Here is a 23,694-nt window from a genome sequence, read left to right on the forward strand (position 1 = left end):
GGCATATTCTCCCTTTGGCAGCCATTACATTCAGCATATGGTCTGTGGGAAGAAAAGGTTGAATGGGAAAGAGAGGTGTCTGGAGTTCAAGTACCTTCAAGACTGGTCAAACCCAAGAAGTCACAGGCTCTTTGCCAGGGTCTGAACCTTAGCTCCCCCTCCCATGTCCAACTTTCACACTGGCTCTGCCTTGTAAAATCATAAGATGGCAACTTGCTGAACTCTGAGCTTCCCCAGATCAGCTCCTGCTCTGCCCAACGCCACCCAAACAAGCCCCAAACTACTTTTAGATTGAGTAGTTGATGTGGGCAGGACTCTGGCTCAAGCCCTGGAAAATCTATCTTCTGGTCTTTATTCTATGACTCACCAGCACTATGTAGCCACATCACTTAATTGTAACCTTCAGTTTCAGCCTCTTCTCCAAAGTTGCTGTGAGGATTGAATAGCTGTATTTGAACAAAGGTGGATGGGAAACTAGTGTATAAAATAAGTCATAATAGAAAGCTGAGTATGAGAATGCTCTAGTGAAGGTATCAACAAATGGTTTGAGAGTATACAGAAAGAAGAGAGAAATTCCAACTGAATGTTCCAACAGTATTGCCATAGTTTTTACCTAAATTCTGTACACGCAGTGTTAAAATATAAAATGTGCTAGAAAATGTTGGCTGATGATTCTTAACTATCGTAAGGCTCTAAGTAATACCAAACCCCATGTATCCAGCTAAGGCTTTAGAAAACAGAAAATTCTTTTTTTTTTTTTTTGCCCCAATTCCAACAAAAATATTTATTTAGAATAGCAGGTGCAGACACATACAATCTAACCTCTTATGCTGTGTATTTTCTGCGGCCATGTTACGTAATCATCAGTGATGTTCAGACACATGATCCTGAATATTACAAGATCCTGAAATTGTTGTATTCAAGTTATTAGGGTATTTTAGAGAGATTTTCTAAACAACTATCCCTCAGTTCCTTCAGATAAAACTTAAAAACCAGATTATCCCAAACCATTCCTTGTACAGATCAGTCAGTATTCCAGTTTGCACATCTCTTAATAATCGTGCTGTTTAAAGGTCCAGTGTTCACTGACTCTCAATGTTCTACACCAGGGAACTACTATTATTACTTGCCTTGGGCCCACACAAAGCCAGTTGTTACCCTGACTTCATACTGGGAGGACATTAGTCATCGTCTGGATGCGGTGAACATTCTCCTAGCCATGGCAGAACGGCTGGTAAGTTTATCTTTTCTACATTTCCTTTCCACCAAACAGTAAATTATGTGTTAGTTTTAGGCTAAACCCCTCTAACACAAGACCTCAGATATAGTGATAAGCAAGATAAAAGCTCTTTAGTAACACAGTTGAGGTAGGTGTTCCAAGGCTGGTATGGAGGGTCTTTGGTACTGGGGACCCAGACTCCTTCCCCCTTGTTGCTCTGCCACCACTAAGGAGTTGTCATTGTGCGCATGGTTGAGGCGGCTCACTGCTATACCTGCCCTCCAGCCTGAGGGAAGGGGAGTGGGGAAGTAGATGACACAGGCCTTTCCCTTGAAGGGAAAGACCTAGAAGTCACACACTTGACTTCTACTCATTCGCCATTGGCCGGAACAGTCACACAGCCACGTCTTACTATAAGGGAATTGGGAAATGCAGTCTTATGCTTGGGTTGGCAGATGGCCGGATGAAAGCCCTCTTACTGAGGAAGGGGGTGGTGGATATCGAAGTAGGAGGACAACCCACAGTTTCTGCCACAATGAGGTGTGGCGTGGAGAATGGCTCACTCCAATAGAAACATGCAGTCCTTAAAACCTTACTGCTAAAGGAGTAAAAATCTCCACTGTGGGAAGAGGTGGGCTCAGAGGAACCAGAGCCTGACATTTGATACTCTTTTTGTAAACTAGAGGACCTTGTTTGGAGGTTTGGGGGTACCCTCTGGTAGAAACTGCATAGATGTGGTATCTGTAATTTTCCATCTAGTTGACGTTGAGGAGGAGAAGGGACGTATGGTTGGGAGATTTCTAAGTAAGTCGAAGATATTAAATTACGTCTATCAGGTGCTGATAAAAGCCATCTGTTATTAGAGTTTTGATTTCCAAATTAAATGAGTATTAAGTTTTTCTAAGATCTAACCTCTGTCAGGGCAGGACCAATATATGTGGGGGTCCTGAAATATACCTGATCGAAGAGTCCATAGCAAAATCTAAAAATACTGTTTTATTTATAAAGACAATATTGAAGAAGAATTGTAGGTTTAAGTTAACATAAGCGTAATTGTTCACGTAATAAAGCTGCAACTGATATGCAGTCTAGTTGTGGTATTAACTTCCAGTCCTCCGTCTTGAGGGGATTAGTAAGAAATTGGTCACCTCTCTATTCTGGGTGTTCTTCAGCCTCATTCATCAACATTGACCAGGCTGTCCCTATTCCATGCTAAGCTGGATGGGATGGCGGCTTCCCGTGATCAGGACTTTTGGTAATCACGGAGGACCCTCTCTCCATCCGTCTGTCAGCAGATGCTCGAAGTGACACAACAGTATGTTCCGGGCTCATCTTGCACTCACCTGCCCCAGCCCACATCGCCATTTTCCCGAGAATTCTATTTCCTTTTAGAATAGCGTGTATAAACCGACATCTGGGCATCAGAATGCTGACTGCTGTGTAGATGTCATTGCCTCGAGGCCTTCTCAGTGGACAGGCTTAAACACAAGCGCGCACCCACACACCATTCACAAGTCAGTGTATTTCTAGATCTCTCAATATGTGAAAAGCAATGAATTTATAAGGATAATTCCAATTCCGTTCTAATATCAGAGGTTTATTCTAGCTTTCCCAGTTTCTACAGTTATAACTCCTTTCTCCAACAGTGAGAAACCTCATTTGGTCATTTGTTAAACCCTAAAATCCATAGAGAAACCACTGTGAAAAACAAACAAATTTAGAGTTTGATACGTTCATGGTTCTTTTCTTTAAACTGAGAGAGTATCATTCAAATATTATGTTCAAAAGTTATTTGGGTTAGTTTGGTGTACTTATGTTATTCATCTGTAATATAGGTCATTTGTTTCTGTTTTGTATTCCATGTTGGGGTTCCCTCACCCATCTTTGTTGGTTTTATTTTATTTCCTTTCTGAATACATAAAATACCTACGTGGTTTCGAAGGTCGAAGGTAGAGGAAACATTGTCCTATAACTTGTACATGTCAGCATTGATTGCATTTTGAAGGCAAGTAAATAGTGTTAAGCTATGGTGAGCATTTTTTAAATGTAAAAAAATTAAATGCTCTGGTTTTTCGGTTAAGCCTTTTGTGCATTTTTTTCTTAAAGATAAACATTAAACCTTTACTGAGTTTAAGGGCATGATGCACAATGACCAATTATTTTCTCTTTCCAAACTCTCCAGCAATTGAACCTAGAGGCTCTGAAATCAGGGATGCAAGGTAAAGTTCCTGCAAGCCAGCTGGCCGAAATATGGTTGAAGTTGATCGATGAAGTCATAGAAGATACAAGGTACGGTGATCTTGTTCCTATCTCAGAATTCCCGGTCTTGCTCTTCTCCCTAAAACTGTAAGACTAAAAGAGTCACCAGAATTGTTTCCAGTGTTTGCCTGAAAAATGAATTTGAGTTAGTCAAGATTCTCAAAAGGCCCTAGTCACTGGGAGGAGTCTCTGAATCACCACCAGGAAAAGCACCACTTTCGGATTCCATGCCAATTCTAAAGCAGCCTCGAGAGGCTGAGGCCCCTGCAGGAAACATATCCCAGCAGGCCCAGGCCTGATCCCTCCCGCCAATCCTTGGGTGCCCACTGCCAGGAGAAAGAGGACTCCTGTCTCCCACAGAATATGGGGCTTAGGGTGGAGCATTGACTTTGCCATTCAGAATAACATTCCTAATTCACAAACACAATTTTAGAAACAGGCTTTTTACTTGTCTTTTTTACTGAATGCCTATTGAACTCTGGCTAAGTTTCCCTTCACAAAGCCAGTAGATTTGACTTGAGCCAAAGAACCTTTTATAACTGACTTGGGGAAACAGCTCAGATCTGGGCATTTGGAAATCAAAGGGGGAAGTGATTCATTCCAAACTCATTTTAAATATTGACTAATAGTGCAGTGGACAGGGAAGTTACAAAAGAAAAGCATATTGAAAACTTCTCATAAGCAGCGAAAACCAGGGATGGTCCCTACCCCGCCTGCCCCCCCCCCCCCCCGCCCCTCCGCCCAGGGCTAATGTCCTCGGTCTCCCTGTCGTCTTGTGCCTTCTAGTGGTTTCGCTGGGTCATTGAAACGCAGCTGAGATCAGATCAAGGCTAGGCTCTAGTTTCAATTCAGAGGTTTTAAATCTGGGGCTTAAGAGGTCATCTCTCCCAGTCTCCTTATTTTACGGGTGAGGAAACAGAGGCCCAAGGAGGTGAAATGACACATCTGATGCCCAGAGTTGGGTTTATCCACACAACTTTCCCTGCTATATGCCTCACATAGACAAGTCTTTACTGAAGGTCTCATGTGTGACTTTGGAGCCAGCAGCTTCCGTATGCATTTTTGCCTCAAGGACTCATTCCAGGGACTTAACTTTCCAGTGCACTGCCTTAATTACTAATGCAACCAAATAGAAACACTTGGTAATACTTTCGTGTAGAAAATTCTGTGAATTTTAGGGTTTGCTGAGCAAAACACAGAACTATTTATATACACAGTTTTTGAACCAAGTAGATGTGAACTGTTTTTGAAGAATCAAATGGAATCTTTTTAACTTGATTTAACAGGAAATTTGTGTTTATAAGAAGTCACGCTAGGATTTCCTTCATTTAAGAAGCTAGGGGACATTCGAATCAATGGAATTTCTAGGTAGAAACAATGTGAGTAGAACTTCCTGGAATTGGTGACACGCTCACCCGGTGGCCCCACCAGCTGCCGTGGTGAGAGGAAGACTCTGCAGAAGAAGGTGAATTCTGGCCCCAGCTCAGCTCTTCTAGACTTCTCATTTTAATGGGAGCTTTGCCTCCACAAGTGGTTCTTAGCCTTTTGGGAACTAATGGGCCCCTTTGAATGTCTAATGAGACTATGAGAGTGAGGAAGACGAAGCTTGAAGATGATAGCCACTCTGCAGTCAGCATTGTTCTAAGTGCTCTCCGTGTGTGAATTTATTTATTTCTCCAGCAACCCTAAAAGACACATGCTGTTTTCCCACATTTGAAGATAGGAAGACAAGAGATTAACTTCTCAAGATCACAGAACTAGTAAATGGTGGAGCCAGGATCTGTACCCAGATGGTCGGCTCCAAAGCATGCGGCCTTTATCATACGCCACACTGCCTGCCAACACAGGCACAGACTTTTTAAATAAGTTCCAGGGGTTTGCAGACCTCCTGAGCCCCCGCCCGCCCCCTCCACGGACTGCCTAGGGGTGCATGGTCCTTAAGAACCCTGCTGCTGAATGCTCTGTCGTCTGCCTTCCCCTCCTTCGTCTTGCGGGTCTGTACGCTGGTTGTAAGACGCAAAAGAAAGGAAGGCCTGTTCCTCCCAAACGCTGCAGCTGTTTCCATCTTCTCTCCCGTGACTCCACGGGCCTGGAGTCAAACCCAAGAAATTGCTTTAGAATTTTCATCCCCCCACCCGACCACATTCCTCGTGAGAGTCAAGGAGAGTCTGCCAGGCAGGTGCCTTCTGCCGGTGCCGCATACACTCAACTTCAGCTGAAACATGCTCATGCTGATGGAGGTGGGGAACTGGTGCGGCTTGCAAGATGGAAGTCAGGCATCGGTGAATCGGACAGCTCTGAAGCCCAAAAAGCTATTCTGCAGGCTATCTGTTGCTTCTCTTTCTTTAGGTACACGTTGCCTCTCATGGAAGGAAAAGCTAACGTCACAGTTCTTGACACTCAGATCCAAAAGTTGCGGTCCCGATCTCTCTCCCAGATCCACGAGGCAGCTGTGAGGATGAGGTCTGAGGCCACAGAGGTGAAGTCTACACTGGCGGAGATTGAGGACTGGCTTGAGAAATTCCTGCAACTGACTGAAGAGGTAGGACTTTCAAAGTACTCAAAGGTCACTTGACATGGAAGAGGGGTTCTGTGGAATGGCTCCACGGCTAGAGAAGGTGGTTGGAGAATCCAGCACGTTATCTTGGATATGGAGCAGAGATGACAGGTGGTGAAACCAAGGAGTGACTGGGCTGGATGCTAATGTGTAATGGCCTGAGCATTACTGAAGTGAGGACAGGAGAAGAATTTTGAGTTGATGGACCTGGAAAGGTCTTCGAAGTAGAGAAATCATTATCATTGTCATGATACAGTCAGAGAATGCCTCAGGTAGAGGGATAAAGTGGCAAATCTGTGTGGCTTAGAGGGTGAAGTGCCACCTTTGCCTGGGATTGGGAGGACCTGCTTGTGAATCCTGGGCCTGCCATGGGTAAACTTGGGCAGCCTCTCTAAGCTCCAGTTTCCCCAGATGCGAAATGGAGATCATTGTAGTACTCACTTCACAGCCCTGCATGTGAAGATTCAAGAAGAAGATGAATATAGAGGGCTTAGCACAGTGCGGGGCACGCTGTGGTGCTGGATGCATGTTGGCGGCTATTAACCTCTGGGAACCGGAAAACCGAGAGAGTGGGGGACCCCTCCCGTTCAGGTAGAAGGGGATCGCAGTTTATCTGTGGATAGAAGTACATTTGCAAAAACATGGGATTAGAAGTAATTTTTGTTTTCTGCTTTCTGTGCTTTGGGACTTCCAAAGTTTCCTGTGGTGAACTTATATCACCGTTACAGTCAGAAAAAGGTTTTTAAAAAACTAGATGAACATCTCAGGTGTGGCGAACCCTGGATTGTGAGCTGCAGATGCTTTGTCCGTGTCCTGTGCCATGTGTGAAACCCGTAACCCCAGACCGCTGTTGAGGGCTTTCTTCAAATGATGGGTGAGAGGAGAGGGGTATTTCCTATAATACCTCTCAGAGCTGTGTAGGTCAGTCTTTGGGCAGGTGGAGCACCCCCTCTGCTGCACCCTCTTCCTTCTGGCCTGCCGCAGTGGGCCTCCCAGCCTGCAGGCTCAGTGTGGTCCCCCAGAAGATGGGTGACTCAGAATTCAGGTGGATCCCTAACCACAGAGTTTCTTTGCTAAGGGGAGCCCCGAGGAGCCAGCCTGCAGCGTGTCCGGTCCCTCTGTATGCAGACTCACTCCAGCTTTGCTTCCTTTTGCAGCCACAGAACAGTATGCCCGACATTATCATCTGGATGATCCGGGGAGAGAAGAGACTGGCCTATGCTCGCATTCCTGCACATCAGGTTTTATACTCCACCAGCGGGGAGAGTGCGTCTGGGAAGTACTGCGGGAAAACCCAGACCATCCTGCTGAAGGTACAGCTTCATCCCTGTGTAACGCGAGCTACTTAATGCAAAGCCCGCAGTCCCGAGAAGGGGCTGCTTTCTTTGCTGATCGTTGTATGACTAGGGAGATCGTGATAGTTCCGACCCATTTCCTGGCACCTTCCCCTAGGGCGGTAATTCCTAGAGAGTGGTCTGGCGTCTGTTGGCATTCAGTCCAGGACACTTCTGTAGAGATCTCTGTAACACTAACATTAACGTGACATTGTGAATGCTGTGCTTTCTGGCATGAATTTTCCTGTTATTTCTAATGTCTCATGCTAAGCAGTGCTTCCTCCCCTTCCCTTCTAGTGAGTGTGCAGGAAGTAGGAACAAAAAGCGAAAGTAATATAGCTAGTCCATGCAATCTATGCCCTGACCAAATGGATCCTCGGAGTGAAAACTTCTGAGAATTTGCTGCTTTAGGGTAGTGGTTCTGAACATTTTTAGAGTCACAGGCTCCTCTAAGAACCTGATGAAAGCTACCGGCCCTCTCTTCTAGAAGAGCGCACATCTCACGTGCATCCAACATTTAACACGTGGTTCAGGAGCTACCTAGACCCCCTTAAGCCCATCCCAGGACCCCGCATTAGAAACTGCTCTGTGTGTGCTTATGGAGAACCAGGGGAGGGCCTGGGGCTGAAAACCAAGAAATCAAAATAGTCCCAGAGCTGCCTGGTTTGACATTCCTGTCCCTGGCCAACCCCAGCCCAGTTCTTCGGATTTGGGGGAAGAAATAAAAATCAAGAAGAGAAAAAGCAGTCAGGGTAGAGTGTTCTTTTAAAACAAGGAGATATCTACTAACTTTTAATAAATGTACTCATTGTTCTTTAATCGGGAGAGTTAAAATAGAACCAGAGTGATTAACTTCCTTCAAGTATCTCTTGGAGGAACAAATTTTACTTAGGATAGAACCACAATTATAATTGTGTCTGTCAGCAGTCGGTGGAAGCAAACTGACTAATAAATAAAATTTTGCAGTAGGTGGGACAGGAGGCAGCATGGTGTTTTCAGTATTAGGTTTTAGAACCCAGTGGATAAACGGCAAAATGCTTTCAAGACAATGTTGTATGTAGTTATTGATTTTGTTAACACTCATCCAGTTTAGGGAGACATTTAATTCACTGGGGTTTTTTGCTGGTCTTGGGACCCCTTTACACTCAAAAAAAATTATTGAAGACCCCAGAGAGCTTTTGTTTATGTGGGTCATAACTATCAATATTTACTGTAATAGAAATTAAAATGAGAAATTTTAAAAATATTTATGTTTTAAAATAACAATAATTAAACCCATTACATGTTAACATAAATTACGTATTTTTAATAAAATATAACTGTATTCTCTTTACAAAATTAGAAGAGTGTTTTCCATTTTTGCAAACCTCTTTAATGCCTGGCTTCACAGAAATATAACTGGATTCTCATATCTGCTTCTACATTTAATCTGATAAAATAAGTTGGTTGAAGTCTATGAAGAGAGGGGCGCCTGGGTGGCTCAGTTGGTTAAGCATCTGCTTTCAGCTCGGGTCATGATCCCGGGGTCCTGGGATGGAGCCCCCCACCCCAGCATTGCTCAGCGGGGAGTCTGCTTCTCCCTGTGCCTCCCTCTACCTCTGCCTGCTGCTCTCCCTGCCTCTGCTCTCTTTGTCTCTCTGTATAAAATCTTTTTTAAAATTTCTAAAAAGAAAAAAAAAGTATATGAAGGGAATCAGGCCTCACATAGATATGTAATTGGAAAAGGGAAAAGTATTTTAATATCCTTTTCAGATAATTGTGGATACACGTTTTTGGTATAACACCAGACTCAAGTAGTAGCTTCTAAAAGGTGATTTGCAGCATGGAATTTGGAACTGTATGCGTGAACTTTTCATTCTCGGCTGCATTGAAATCCACTGGTTTATTTTGTACTTTGAATGGTTCTATTATCCATGCATGATTTTGCAACATTTAGCATTGATCATTTAGAAAACATCAGTTCATTGAGTTATGCAGATCTTCCTAACGTTGACACACTTCATCTTACAACATTGAAAGAAAATCACATTAATTAATATCACTCATCAGAAAAGTCTTTATGTATCAGGATGCTATCAAACTTACCATGACAGATACAAGTTTTCCAGAATTCTTATTTTTACTTGAAAGCCTGAATTTTATCATTGGCAACAGAATACAGTCCATTATTGTCCTTGAAGTGACAGGCTTACTTTATGTTCAAGGAAACATCTGCCCCATACTCAAGCCTGAGTAACCATATTTGTCTGTCAGTTGCTGTTTCAAGTAAAAAAGATTTCCATTTTTAAAAAAAGGCTAATTCAGTTCACATTTCAAGCAATTGCACAAGAGCTTTTTCTTTCCATTTCGTTAACAAAATATTAAAAAATGTCACAGGGGCGCCCGGCCAGCTCAGTCTAGAGCACGTGACTCCTGATCGCGGAGTCATGAGTGGAGACTACTTTAAAAAAAAAAAAAAGGGGGGGGGCGCCTGGGTGGCACAGCGGTTAAGCGTCTGCCTTCGGCTCGGGGCGTGGTCCCGGCGTTGTGGGATCGAGCCCCACATCAGGCTCCTCCGCTATGAGCCTGCTTCTTCCTTTCCCACTCCTCCTGCTTGTGTTCCCTCTCTCGCTGGCTGTCTCTATCTCTGTCAAATAAATAAATAAAATCTTTAAAAAAAAAAAAAAGTTTAAAAAAATGTACTCAAGGATCATGATTTGATAAGATTAGTAATTTTTACTGTTTTATTGAGGGAATTGATAAGCAAGACTAGTATTTGTTTCCTTCTCATGAGCACGGGCTCGGGCTGGCCTTCCTGGCCTGATCCCCGCTGCAGCGCCCCGAGTCTCAGCCACGTGCTTTTGCACCGTCCACACCGTGAAAAAGACCAGGAACGTCTTGGTTTTATTAGGAAAATAGTTTAACTCCATGAACCTCCTGGTAACGTCTCAAGGGCACAAGGGCTCTGTGGCTCACATTTTGAGAACCACCGCTTTCGTTGTTGTTATAATCTCTGCTGTAGGGTCGTTTGGAAATAGTTTAGCTACGCAAACGTGAAATTAGACTGGGGAGAGCCGCGATCAGACGTTCAGTCCGCTCTGCGCTTGAACGTAACGTGCCAGCCTGTGCTGCCCCCGCATCACGTTGTTATTGTGCCTCTCACAGTATCCGCAGGAGAAAGCCCACGGACCGAAGGTGCCCGCGGAGCTGCGAGTGAACATCTGGCTGGGCTTGAGTGCTGTCGAGAAGAAGTTCAATAGCTTCGCGGAAGGAACGTTCACCGTCTTCGCCGAAATGGTACATTCAGTGACATCACTATCTAGTCCTCTTGGTGGGGGGGTTCCTCTTACTTGTCATCCTTGGAGAAAACATTCATCCCTCAGCACCCAGCCATCAGCCACAGCCGTCAGCACTGCCTAAAACCCCATCCGAGGAACCTTCACCTGGGGGGCTGGGGAAAGATTGGCAGGAGGTTTTGTTGTCCATGCTGGGACCCTCGGGTGTGATTCACACATAGACAACCCAGTAATGAGGGCGCTGGGGAGGTGCAGACCTGGAGAGCTGTGCTTGGAAGCGGGGGTCTTTGGACAGCAGAAGACGCATTCCTCACCTAGGGAAAGCCTCCCTAAGTGATTATAAAACTGCGTATCCTGTTGAAGATGCCGACCGCCAGGGCCACCCCGGTGATTCTGATTGTGTCACTGAGTGAGGGATTAGCACCAGCAATGATTCCTGTGTGGGTGGACGTGGGGCCTCAGTGGACCACTTTGAGAAACAATGAAATACGTGGGAGACACAAGAAGCGCTTACGGCGCAGGCTTGGAAGTGCCATTGGTGTGCTGGAGGCCACAGGGAGGGCCCTGGATGACAGGTATTGATGTGCGGTCAGCTGGCAATGTGGAGTGGGGGCCTCGGGGCACAGGTAGGAGACACTCGCTCCAGCATTCGTGGAGGGTTTCTGGGCATCAGCCTGCCCTCCAGCTCTGAGGCTAGAGCTAAGCTGGAAGAAGCTAGTACTGAACAAGGATCAGCCAGTCCAGGGCTCCCTTTCATCCTTTCCCATTTCTAGATCCTTCCCTGCATAGCTCAGACTCTAGTTCCAATTCATGTTAAAGAGACGATCCATGCATTTTAGTTGCATGACTCTAGTTTCTTTAGATTAGCACAACCTGTGGGCACCAGTAGGGGCACATTAATAACAATAATGGACATTTCACTGGTTCTTGCCTTCCTGTGCTAACAGTAGACCTCAGTTCTCTGCAGAATCCACCAGCACTCCCAGCCCCTACTACATTTCTGGAGGTCGCTGAGGTACTTCACCTGTGCTAACGGTCTTGCCAAACTTCTTGACTAGATTTTACTATAGCCATCCTGGCTTCCAGACAGAAGTGGTGGGAACACCCTGCTCCTCCACTCTGTGTCCTTGTCACTTAGAAACCAAAGGAGCCATGCACATGCTCCCAAGTCTCACAGCCCCTTGTGACAATAGCTCTTCTTTAGCTGCTTCCTTGAGCTTATCTTCTTTCAAGGCTCAGAACCCATATCTGAGACAGGTACTGGTGTGTCTGCTTAAACCCAATTTCCCCATCAAACCTCTACTCAGACTTCTTCCTTCTTCAATCTCAAACTCCCCTGTCACTTGCAAATCATCTTTTCAATGGGCTTATCAGCAGAAAAATGGAAGTTTCAGCTCGCACCCAAACAGGGACACTCACCACTGGCAAATCTCAACCGTTTTGATGGTTGACAGAGTGAAGAGCAGACCATTGCAGATTTACAGCTTTGAACTTAGACAGACATGCCCTGTAAACAAGACTCTGTCTTTGCCACTAAACCTGCTTCTAGAAAGGTCTTGGTCTTCATCCCCACTACATTCCAGAGGGGATGAAGGCACAGAGCTTTTAGACCCCATAAAGTTTGGGGCCTTAAAGGACCTTCATATGTTAGACAGGTTCTTTGTAGACTGCCTGGGAAATGTACCATCAATTATAATGTTGATTCTGTGGGGAAACATGCCCCAAGTTCTAGGCAATAGACTGTTTATAAATAAACTCTTAGAAGCCCGCACATTCATAAATTGAGGACTTTATGGGTATTTAAAAATTAGGTCCAGAAAACCATTTGGAGACATTCAATATAATAATGGAGACATTCAATATAATAATGGAACCACTATTTATAAAGCACTTTCAACTGCACATTTGAACAATTCTATGAGAACTGGTGCTATTATCCCCAATGAACAAATAGGAACACTGAGTCTAGAAAGATGAGTGATTTACCCCCAGTTGCATAATGAGTAGCAGCCCAAGGTAGGTATGTACCTTCTAGGTATAAAGTTTTTTCACTTTCTACCATGGTTTAGCTTAAATGGGCTTAAAAATTTATGGGTGGGCTTTTTTCCCTTCTCTCTGATGGTGTTTCTCTAATTTGTTTTTAACAGTATGAAAATCAAGCTCTTATGTTTGGAAAATGGGGCACTTCCGGATTAGTGGGTCGTCATAAATTTTCTGATGTCACAGGAAAAATAAAACTCAAGAGGGAATTCTTTTTGCCTCCAAAAGGCTGGGAATGGGAAGGAGACTGGATAGTTGATCCTGAAAGAAGGTAAGTTTTTCCATTTTCTGAGAAAAAAGGATGACAATGAAGCCTTTTCCTAGAAATTGCTAAATGAATCTTCTCCATCATCATTCTTGGTAATATTTATGTAACACCCACTGAGCATAAGTCCATAGAAACTTAAAATATGTCATTGGTGCCCCATAATAAAATAAGGAAATATAAAAACAGCTGGTACTAACATTTGTTAAGAACTTATTATGTGTGAATGTAGTACCAGTGTGCTAATCACTTTACTGAGTCTGGCCTATAGCCCTACAAGGTAGGTAGTGTCAAAAATCACGAAGGGTCTGAGATTTTTAGCTTACTTGCAAGTTAACAAGGTCACCTGCCATACTTCATGGATGCTGGCAGGAGACACAGGACTCCTGGATCAGAGACAAAGGACTTCCTTGCCAACAGCAATAGCAGTACCAATAGTAACATCTGCTGTAGTTCTCAGAGCCCCGATTCCCACAGGGCAACAAGAAGATGGTCAGATGACACTTAAACATGAAGTGGTTGTGTAACAGGAGAGGAACCTGAGCTTAGGGAACCTGAATCTTTTATAATAGGTAGGAAGCATGCTGGCCCTTTGCTTGCGAGAGAAAGAGAGACACTATCTCTGTCTTCCAAGGTTATTCCTCCTATAAATAGCCTTGACGCCGCAGAAACACAAGAACTCATAGAGAATTACCTCCCAACAAATAATAGCATGATCTCCACTTTACAGGTGAGGAAATGGAGACCTACGGAGATTAAGTAACTTGTCCAAAGATACATAGGTTGTAGGTGGTACCAGTCTAGCCTGGGCACCAAAACCAGCACTCAAGTATGATGCTGGAATGTCTGTAAGAAACAGTAGAAGGTATGCTTTAAATGGGTGACTTGTATGATATGTGAATTGTGTCTCCAAAGCTTGTTATTAAAAAGAAAGGAACAGTAGAGGGGAGGCAAGCATGTGTCCCCTGCGGTTTGGGTTTCTGAATGTTGCCAACAGCTCTCGGAATCAGAGCTCTGTCTTCTCTACCTCATGACAGCATACTTGAGTTTGGAGGAAACAAGCTTGTGAAGTTGGATTTCAAGGCCTCAAACTAGAGTTTTCCTCTCTGTCCACATTTGTTTCCTGTGATCACAGGCAGTAGGGAAGGAGGGAAATGAGTGTGCTGGGTCTGGTCTGGTCTGTTAAGACCCCATGATTGCACATGATTGCTTTTAACCCATGACAGCTTGCTTTGGATAGAGTTGGGATTGCTGGTGAGGAGAAGGGAAATGGCATTTGAATTGGACAGAAGGAAGGAAAGTTAGTGAGGACAGGGAAAGGTGGAGGCATTGTGTTTGGAAAAGCGGAAGGTCAAAGCATGTCAGGGCTCGATGGGGCTCCGGAGGCGGCAGCCAGGTCTTCTGCTCTCCTTCTCTGGGGCCCAGAAAGTGATGGATGAGCTTAATTTGTACAAATAGTTGGGGCCACTTCTATTCTGATTTCTTTCCGGTGCTTGATTCTAGGGGAAGATTCGGCAGGGAAAAGATGTCAGGACAGTAAAAGAAAAAGAAACCTCTCTTGAGTGGGTACCTGGCAGAAGACTTAAGTCAAAGTTGGAGCCTCTTTACTTTCCTTTACGGGTTGTCAAAATAGTTCCAAATCCAAGAGGAAAATTGGCATGGCCGAGAGTCAGTATGGGTTTCTTAAGTATCTAAATGGAGTCTGGAGTCTTAAATGACCTGGTTTGGCCAGTGACCTAGGAATTATCCAGAAAATTTAAACTCCTCCTTTCAGTTTGTGTTACGTAGACCATGCAAGCTGTGAGTAAAAATTTCCACACTTGGCCTCAGGAGACTGTCTCCACTCCATTTTTTAAAATACGGGGAATGAGGGTGGACAACATCCTATTCTTTTGAACTGTTAGCCAGGCGTTTCGCTGCAAAAAAGCTGAACGGCCCCGAAAAACAAGAATACGGAGCACGAGGCCCATGAAGGAGCCGCCCACAGGGCTGTTTTCCCAGTCCCCACCCTGATGACCGAGAAGGGGCAGCCCTGCTAACGTGAGGAGTCCCTCCGTGAGTGAGGTCTCAGTGTTCTTGCAGGCCCCTTCTTTAAAAGAGCGCCAGAAGTCGTTAGCAGGAAGGGTTCCGTGGAGAACCCGAGCCCTAGCGTCAGGAGGGAACCGGTGTGGGTGTGTCCCGAGCACGGGGCGGAGCGGGCTTGTTGGCCGCCGTCGCTCCTTCGGTAACGCGAGCCTCGCCCGCAGCTTGCTGACTGAGGCGGACGCGGGTCACACGGAGTTCACGGACGAGGTGTACCAGAACGAGGGCCGCTACCCGGGGGGCGACTGGAAGCCGGCCGAGGACACCTACACCGACGCGGTGAGCGGGCTGCTCCCCACGGACAGCCTCAAACCCTCTTTGGGACGGGATCTGCGCATCCACCGGCCACAAGGCGCGGCCTCCCCTCCTCTTCTGCTCCATCTCGTGCTGACCTTAGGCAGAAGCTACGCAAGGACCTCTGATTATTTTCTCCGGAAGAGACATGGGTCTGTTTAACCAGATGTTGGTACATGGTGAAGTTTGAGTCGTGCAGCTTTCTTTATTGTAAATATTTAATTATTTAGCTAGTTTTTAAAATCACAACAAATGGGATGCGTATGTCTTTAAAATACTCAAACAGCATAGAAGGAAATGAAAAGTAATTCTTCTCCCAGATTTACATTCCACCCCCCAGTGATAACCATTGAAAACCCGTTTCTGTACATATTCACCTATATAACTTCCTTTCCCCCCCGCACCTAAATAGAATCAACGACTTGTATTTTTCATGTAACGATATATCCTGGGCACTCTTCGGTATCAATACATGTAGATCTATGAGCTTTCTTTGAAAATGCCTGCACAGTGTCTTATTATGTGCACCATCTATAATTTATTTAAATACCCTCTCCTCGTGGACATTTTGATTTTTTTTCCAGTCTTTGGTTTTCTCAAGCAGTGCAGCAGTAAACATCCTTTTATACATTTTTATTCACTTCTGCAAGTTTATGTCCAGGAGAGATCCCTGGATGGGTTTGGTGAGATTTCAGTGCATACGCAATTTTGATAAATATTGCCAGACTGTTTTCAAATAGGTTGTATAAGTTTGTATTTCCAGCAACAGCGTATTAGGGGGCTGTTTTCCTGAACACTCACTACCCCCACCACACCAGCTTTGTCAGCACCCTGATAGCCTTTCCATTTTCCCTCTTAATTTAAAGTGAGGCTGTGGGGCCCCTGGGTGGCTCAGTCAGTTGTGTCCAACTCTTGATTTTAGCTCAGGTCATGATCTCAGGGTCATGAGACTGAGCCCGGCTTAGGTCATGATCTCAGGGCCATGAGATCGAGCCCCGTGTTGGGCTCAGTTCCGGGCATGGCGCCTGCTTAAGATTCTGACTCTCCCTTTCCCTCTGCCCCTCCCCCCCCCACCTGAAAATTAAATAAATAAATAAATAATTTTTAAAAATAAATTTAAAAAAATAAAGCCTGAGCATTTTTCCATGTTTATAGACGACCTTTATTCTGTTCTTATGAAACTTTTTTCATAATGTAGTCAGTACTTAAGTTCTTATGAAACTTTTTTCATAATGTAGTCAGTACTTAAGTCAATATTTAAACTAAATCTTGCTCAGTCTTAAATGATTAGCATCTAGAACCTCCAGTGACATTACCTTGTACTTGAAAACGTGTTTTTCGTGCTTTATTCCTTCTTTCCAATATAACTCCTCATAAAGAGTCACGCCATTTCATAATATTAAGTTGAACCATAAGAAATTGCTGATATTTGACCATTTTTGATCTACAACAACAATTTCCCATGGTTCGACCCAACATACCCCCCAATAGTGGAAACAGAAGTTTTTCTAAAAAACTAATCTTGTGTAGCAGCTGTGATAGAGATTCGCGATTCCTGAGTCAGCTGTGAGTACCATGGTTAAGTGTGAGGCATCCTCTCACCTTTGCATCTTATCTGACACTATGGCTTACTTTTCTTCATTTTTGTTTTGTTTTTACTTTCTGAAGAATGGTGATAAAGCAGCATCACCCAGCGAGCTGACATGCCCTCCAGGTTGGGAGTGGGAAGATGACGCATGGGTATATGATATAAACCGGGCAGTGGATGAGAAAGGTAACATTTTAGATCTATTACCTGGTGGGGTCTCTGCAGCAAGGCCCGCGCTAACCAGAGTGAAGTTTCCTTGAGGGGAGGAGTCCTACTTCTGTTGGGCTGTGACAATCAGGTCTTGGATATTACCTGTGACGATTCAGATGCAAAATCTGAAGGACAAGGAAGTGCTTGGACAGGTGGAGGGGGCGGCAAGAGTGAAAAATACAGGATCACAGTGGGCCAGGTGTCTGCAAGTCGAGATGCTAGGGATCCAGGATGAGAATTTGGGAGGGAACTGGAATGTGGATGTTCTCTATTCTAATCACACCCCATAGGCTCCCTGGGAACAGCACGCTCAGGACCCTGGGGCTCAGGAAGAAGGACTGTAAAATGCCTTAAAAGGCATCCTCTTCATCAATAGGGGTTTTTTCTGAAGTGTAATTAACACACAATAATGTAGATTATTGACATAGTTCCGTTAATGGTGTTTATCCTTTTCTATGAACAGTAATCTGGAGTTAAATGAACTATAACATTTGGACATATCAAAGGAGAAAATCTGATTTTGTTTTCCTTAGAAAGAACAAGCATGGATAAAAAAAGGGTTCAAATAGATCACAAATTCCTTGCGGATCTTGCACATACCAAGCCTCATAATAATAGTTAGCACTGATTGCGCACAAACTATGTGCTAATAAGCACAGTCCCAGTGATTTGCAGGCATTATCTTGATGAATTCTTTTTTTAAAACTATACCTTTATGCTGGGGAAATTGGGCCATAGAAAGGTTTACCTGCAAGAACTTTTTTAGTAAATAGCCAGCATGTGGTGATACTGGGATTCAAGCCCTGCTGTGTAACCACACAGGCCACACCCTTCAGCCCCGTCCCAGCTGCCTCTCGCACTTTGCTTTATTCTTAGATGCACTTAACTACCATGAGTGACTTGAGGGATGAAAGGAGAGAATGCCCTGGCCGCAGAGGAAGTTGTTTGGAGAGGCATCCAGGGGAACAGAGCTGTATTCAGTTTGGCTGAATTGCAGCAAAGTGGAAAGAGCAGTGGCATTCACTGGTACAGGAGAAAATGTTGGGGGAGCAGAGAGAGTGGATGTTTCCAGGAAGTTTACCTGACAATCTGGCAAATGCATCTCTTTGGGATAACCATTTGCAAACTCTGTTCCAGGCTGGGAGTATGGAATTACCATTCCTCCTGATAATAAACCCAAGTCCTGGGTTGCAGCAGAGAAAATGTATCACACTCATAGACGGCGAAGGCTGGTCCGAAAACGGAAGAAGGATTTAACACAAAGCACTTCAAGCACTGCAAGGGTAGGAGCTGACGTGGGAGGGAGCTAGGCCGGGGCCCCAAAGAATTCCATCCCTTGGCTATTTCTACAGAAATCATTCACCAGTAAGGGGCCGAAGACCCTCCCTGCTCTCAAAAATGCACTCCCCACCCCAACCAGCAACAACACATTTCCTGGGAATGTGTTAGAAATGCCTCACACCAAACCTACTGATTTAAGAATGCCAGGGGTGGGGCTCAGCAATCTGTTTCACCAGGTCTCCCAGGTGATCTGAAGTAGGCTAAATGATGAGAACCTCTACCGAGTAGTAATAGAAATCATTCTGGTAGCATAACGAAGGAGTGGCAATAGTTCAGTGAATGAGATACACAAGGACTCAAATCTTAGCCTCATTTCCTTTCTCATCTGCAAAACGGGCGCAATACCATGCTTTTAATTAGGGCATTAAATGAATGAATGAGCCGATGAATGAATATTTCTTATTCAACTACCCGTATCCTGATGGAGTGAGAAGCTCCTAGAGGCACTTGACTCTCTCCTTCCCTATGAGAGCACCAAGGGGATACTGAGCCACTAGTCAGAAGGCTGGAAACTTGGCCCAGTTCTAACCAAAAAGTATCACTGAGACTTTGGTCATGTTCCCTAACCTCCTCACTCCTGGCTACCGGAAATATTTCAAAGCCACTGTTAACACTACTAGAGGCTCAATTACAAGATTGTGCTTGACCTAGAATTATGTTTATTCAAAGTTGGAAAAAAAAATCCTACAATGATGATAACCCACATAGAGCTCTTATTTCTGAGATCATAAATATTATTTGGTATTATTTTGCATTTATTAAATCTAGTCATACTTTTAAGATATTTACATACACTCTCCACCAGTCAGTGTCAGCTACACGAAGGCCAGGACCCAGTGTTGTCTTGGTCTTCGCTGCTTCCTCAGCTCTTAATATAATCCCGTCACATAGGAGACACTCATATTTGTTGAATTGCATAAAACATTGAAAACTGAGGGCATTTATATATAAACCATTTTTAGGTTAAAAAGTCCTATCCTCATAAGTTATTAGTTACTACAGAAGTAATAAACTCTGATCTATTACTTATTAGTTATACCAGCTACTATCTTAGATGAGATGTTTAAATCCTGGGGAGGGTGGTGTCATTTTTTCCCATATAAGGTAGAAATAAAAATGTTTTCCAAACTGTATCACAATAACAATGTCTTATGAGCTAACGAAGTAAGGAAAGCAATTTGAGAAAGAATCCATTTTCCTAAAAAAAAAACAAAAAACAAAAAACAAAAAAACCATGTTCCTTAACCCTCCCCAAGTCTGAATAAGGGGCCTCTCGTGACGGTATAGGCACCACCTTGGCACCATCTCATTCCGTGTCAGTTGCCTGGTTCTCTCTCCATAGTCCCACAGTCCCTCAGCTCTGCAAGGGCAGGCAGCCCGTCGACTTTGTTCTTTGTTGTATCGTGGGCTCGTAACACAGTGCTTGGAACAGAGTAGAGTTTCAATACCTATTTGTTGATGGACCAAATAATCTGCTTTATCAATTAAGGGATATTACTGTTGTTGTTACGATGATGATTATCATTAGCATTTAAAATTGTACTTCTTTTCTAGGCCATGGAAGAATATGAAGACCGGGATGGCTGGGAATATGCTTCTTTAATTGGCTGGAAATTTCACTGGAAACAGCGTAGTTCGGATACCTTTCGACGTAGGCGCTGGAGAAGAAAAATGGCTCCTTCGGAAACACATGGTGCAGCTGCCATCTTTAAACTTGAAGGTGCCCTCGTAAGTAACAAGTACTCAAAGCTCAATTAATATTGGTGTAGGGAGCATAGAGGAGTGTTGGAAACACCACTGACTCCACAGGGACCCCTCTAGTGCTGCAGGACTGCAGATAACTTGGGAGAAAGCTACACATCCTAGGTGCTCAATAACTCTTGTTGCATGAATACACCGTGAATATAGGAAAGGTTCTATGAAGTTGTACCGCAGACACACCTGCTTAATGGTGTTTCACCCAGCATTTTCCAAATACATCTGTTCTAAAACCCTTGCTGCTGTTAACATCCCAGGCGCAGGTTCTCTGGATTATACCTTGGAAACTACAACTGTTCAACAAACCAAGAAAGTTAAACATGCAGATGTGAGAGGGAGAAAAACAGAAGGATGGCTCACAGAATTAGAGAACAATTCATATGGAAGCACAATAAAGAAGGCAGGGAGGGGAAAAGCGCAAAGATGGAAGGAATGAATAAGAAAATGGCAGTGGTCCGTCCAAAACAACATGGTGGTTGGGAACCATTTCCAAACGCAGCCTATTTTTATATTTCTGCACACTGACCCTGCTATGTTCTTCTGTTGCTTATTGTCATCCTCCCCCCACCCTTTTAATCCCCTTATTTATCCTTTATGCTTTTCCTTGATTTTCAGTATCAGGATTTGGTAAGCCTGGACTTGAGGCAAAAGACTAGCTTCAACCTCTTGCTCTGTTGCTTTCCAGCTAAGTGACCTTGGGCAAGACACTTGCTGAGTTGGACTTTATTCATCTTTAAACATGGAGTGATTGGATGAGAAGAGTCTCTTTCAAAGCCACCATTCCATTTCTTTGTAATTCTTGCCTCTTTGTTTAGGCATAGGTAACGGACCTTTCTGCCTCTTTAGGGTGCAGACACGACTGAGGACGGAGACGAGAAGAGCACGGACAAGAAGTACAGCGCCACCGCCGTGTTTGGGGCAAACACTCCCATCGTTTCCTGTAACTTTGGCAGTAAGTTTTAAAGGATTTGTGCATTCCACCGCTATGACTTATCTCAAGAAAACTCTCTGAGTCACTGACTATGATTAAAATGTCTTTATGCAAATGCGACTTTTATTTCCATCACTTGATGAAGAGGATTTTTTCCAGATACAGTTTTTAAAATCATATTTGGGGTGGAGGGTTGTCAAATCATTGACTTTGACATAGTTTGTCCAATATGTACTCATTCTATCTATTAAGCTCCCCAAAAGATTGTTTTAATCAGAAAAAGAGGTTCAAAAAGTGAAGTAAGGGGGCGCCTGGGTGGCTCAGTCGTTAAGCGTCTGCCTTCGGCTCAGGGCGTGATCCTGGCATTCTGGGATCGAGCCCCACATCAGGCTCCTCTGCTGGGAGCCTGCTTCTTCCTCTCCCACTCCCCCTGCTTGTGTTCCCTCTCTCGCTGGCTGTCTCTGTCAAATGAATAAATAAAATCTTTAAAAAAAAAAAAAGTGAAGTAAGGTTGGTTCCCATGATAATCTTTAGGAATTTTGGAATGAGGCAGACTTTCTCTGTAATAATAATAGCTAATGCTTAGCTAGGGCTTAGCATGCCAGGCACTGTGCATATATTAACTCATTTAATCTTCAGAACTACCCTCGGAGGTGGTATTATTGTTGTCCTCATCTTAGAGCACTAGAGACAAGATTGCAAGTAGTCCGATTCTCAGAATAATGTGGGGGCAGGGCTGGGAGTGCATATACATTAATATAGGGATGAGGAGTGTAAAGATTTTGAACTATCAAAAGAACTTTTAACAGATAACGGCTTCCTCGATTTGGGGCTGAAATAGCATAGGAAGCCCTATCTCTGTATGTCTTGCGAACGAAGTCTCATCATCAGGGTCTGTGATGACAAGAGTGGCCTAAACGCAGGCTTTACAACAGGAGTGATGTTCTCCTGAGTGATACACTTGCAGCGAGCTTACTGTAGTATTTTTAAAGTTTTATTTTATAGGAAACAGAACTCCTTTGGGAGCACATGTCATCACCATTATGTGTGTGCTTTACTGTGGGGAAGTAGATTTGAATGACCCATTTATCTGAAACATGGATTATCTCCAAATATTCCAGAAAATTTGCAGTTTATGATGCTACGTTTCTTGTGAGTAACCCCCTCCTGTTCTTTTTAGGGGTCTACATTTACCATCTGCGCTGCTATATCTATCAAGCCAGAAACCTCATGGCTCTAGACAAGGATAGTTTTTCAGGTAAAGGGACGCAAGTCTCCATCTTATGTGTTATTACATAGCAGGCTAGCTTGGTTCTACTTTCATCAAGTGGATGCTTTTAGTAATTTCTCATAACAAAAAGGCTCTCCGTGTTGAGATGAGTTTGATTTGTGTGAAGTAAACTGCTCAGTCATTAAATAATCACTGAGGATGTTGAGTACTATTGCTGGGTGCTGGAGATACACAGAAGATACATGGCCTTTTAATACTAATAATCAGTAATTGATTAAGTAATAAAAAGCACCAAAAAGAAAAGCAGTTTCTGCTCTCTGCTTATACATACAGCTCTGTATATGTGTATGTGTATATGTGTATATATATGTGTGTATATGTGTACGTGTATGTGTGTGCATATATGTGTGCATATATGTGTGTATATGTGTATGTGTATATATGTGTATGTGTGTATGTGTGTATATGTGTGTATATGTGTATGTGTATATGTGTGTATATGTGTGTATATATGTGTGTATATGTGTATATGTGTATATATGTGTGTATGTATACATGTGTGTATATGTGTATGTGTGTATATGTGTATATATGTGTATGTGTATATGTGTGTGTGTGTATGTGTGTGTGTATGTGTGTATGTGTATGTATATGTGTATATATACATGTACATACACACACCCTGGGCTCTTGGGCTGATGGGTAAATTAAGATCCTTTATTGTAGCTCTCTCAAGTTGACAAAAAGATTACAGTTAGCCCATTTGCCTACAACACCAGGCTTGAGGCAATGTGGAGTCCATTTGGACCTCTCTGTGGCCTGTTCCCCAAATTCCCTGCACCATAAAGCCAGGAGACCCAGCTCGTTTCATGGCCTTTGGACTGGTTCTAAGGGGAAGGCTGTGGGCAGGGCTGGGGAAAGGCCGGGGGCTGCTGCTGAGGGTCGGTGCTAATGCTGGGGGATCATGAATAGTTGAGGTGCCATCTGGGTGACTTGGGGAGATTTCCACTACAGGATGCAAAGGCCAGCAGCGCTTTGACGGGAACGACTCTTAAAGCAGGTGCCTGACACTGTGGCATGCTCACATCACTCGTGAGGTGTGCTCCGAGCACTCAGATAACCAACTTGTGAATGGTTTCCTTTTCTTACAGATCAGAGCAGATTCCAAGTTAGCCCTGTAATACGCATCTCCAAATGGGGTTCGAAGTCCTTTCTGAATATTCACCACCAGGGGGCACTCGGTCATTGAAAGTCATAGTTACAGTCTTCATCCCAATTCTGGACCAAAGTTGCATAAAACTCAAGCACGT

The 23,694-nt window shown here is 43.9% G+C and overlaps 1 protein-coding gene across 4 annotated transcripts in view; it reads left to right on the forward strand.

The window, feature by feature from the left end:
* Positions 1–23,694, forward strand: part of MYOF (myoferlin) — a 152,025-nt gene that overhangs the window by 89,752 nt on the left and 38,579 nt on the right. For all 4 annotated transcript variants that reach the window (XM_087862901.1, XM_045810055.2, XM_087862899.1 and 1 more), the window contains 12 exons: positions 1,110–1,234; positions 3,402–3,508; positions 5,828–6,020; positions 7,193–7,348; positions 10,514–10,645; positions 12,792–12,955; positions 15,196–15,310; positions 16,994–17,099; positions 18,261–18,406; positions 20,019–20,192; positions 21,069–21,174; positions 22,334–22,411. In XM_087862901.1, the coding sequence (XP_087719027.1) occupies positions 1,110–1,234; positions 3,402–3,508; positions 5,828–6,020; positions 7,193–7,348; positions 10,514–10,645; positions 12,792–12,955; positions 15,196–15,310; positions 16,994–17,099; positions 18,261–18,406; positions 20,019–20,192; positions 21,069–21,174; positions 22,334–22,411 (1,602 nt within the window). The remainder of the gene's footprint in view (positions 1–1,109; positions 1,235–3,401; positions 3,509–5,827; positions 6,021–7,192; positions 7,349–10,513; positions 10,646–12,791; positions 12,956–15,195; positions 15,311–16,993; positions 17,100–18,260; positions 18,407–20,018; positions 20,193–21,068; positions 21,175–22,333; positions 22,412–23,694) is intronic.

This window comes from Ursus americanus, chromosome 6 (genome assembly GCF_024610735.1).
Source record: "Ursus americanus isolate L20-20 chromosome 6, mUrsAme1.1.p, whole genome shotgun sequence".
NCBI classification, from domain to species: Eukaryota; Metazoa; Chordata; class Mammalia; order Carnivora; family Ursidae; genus Ursus; species Ursus americanus.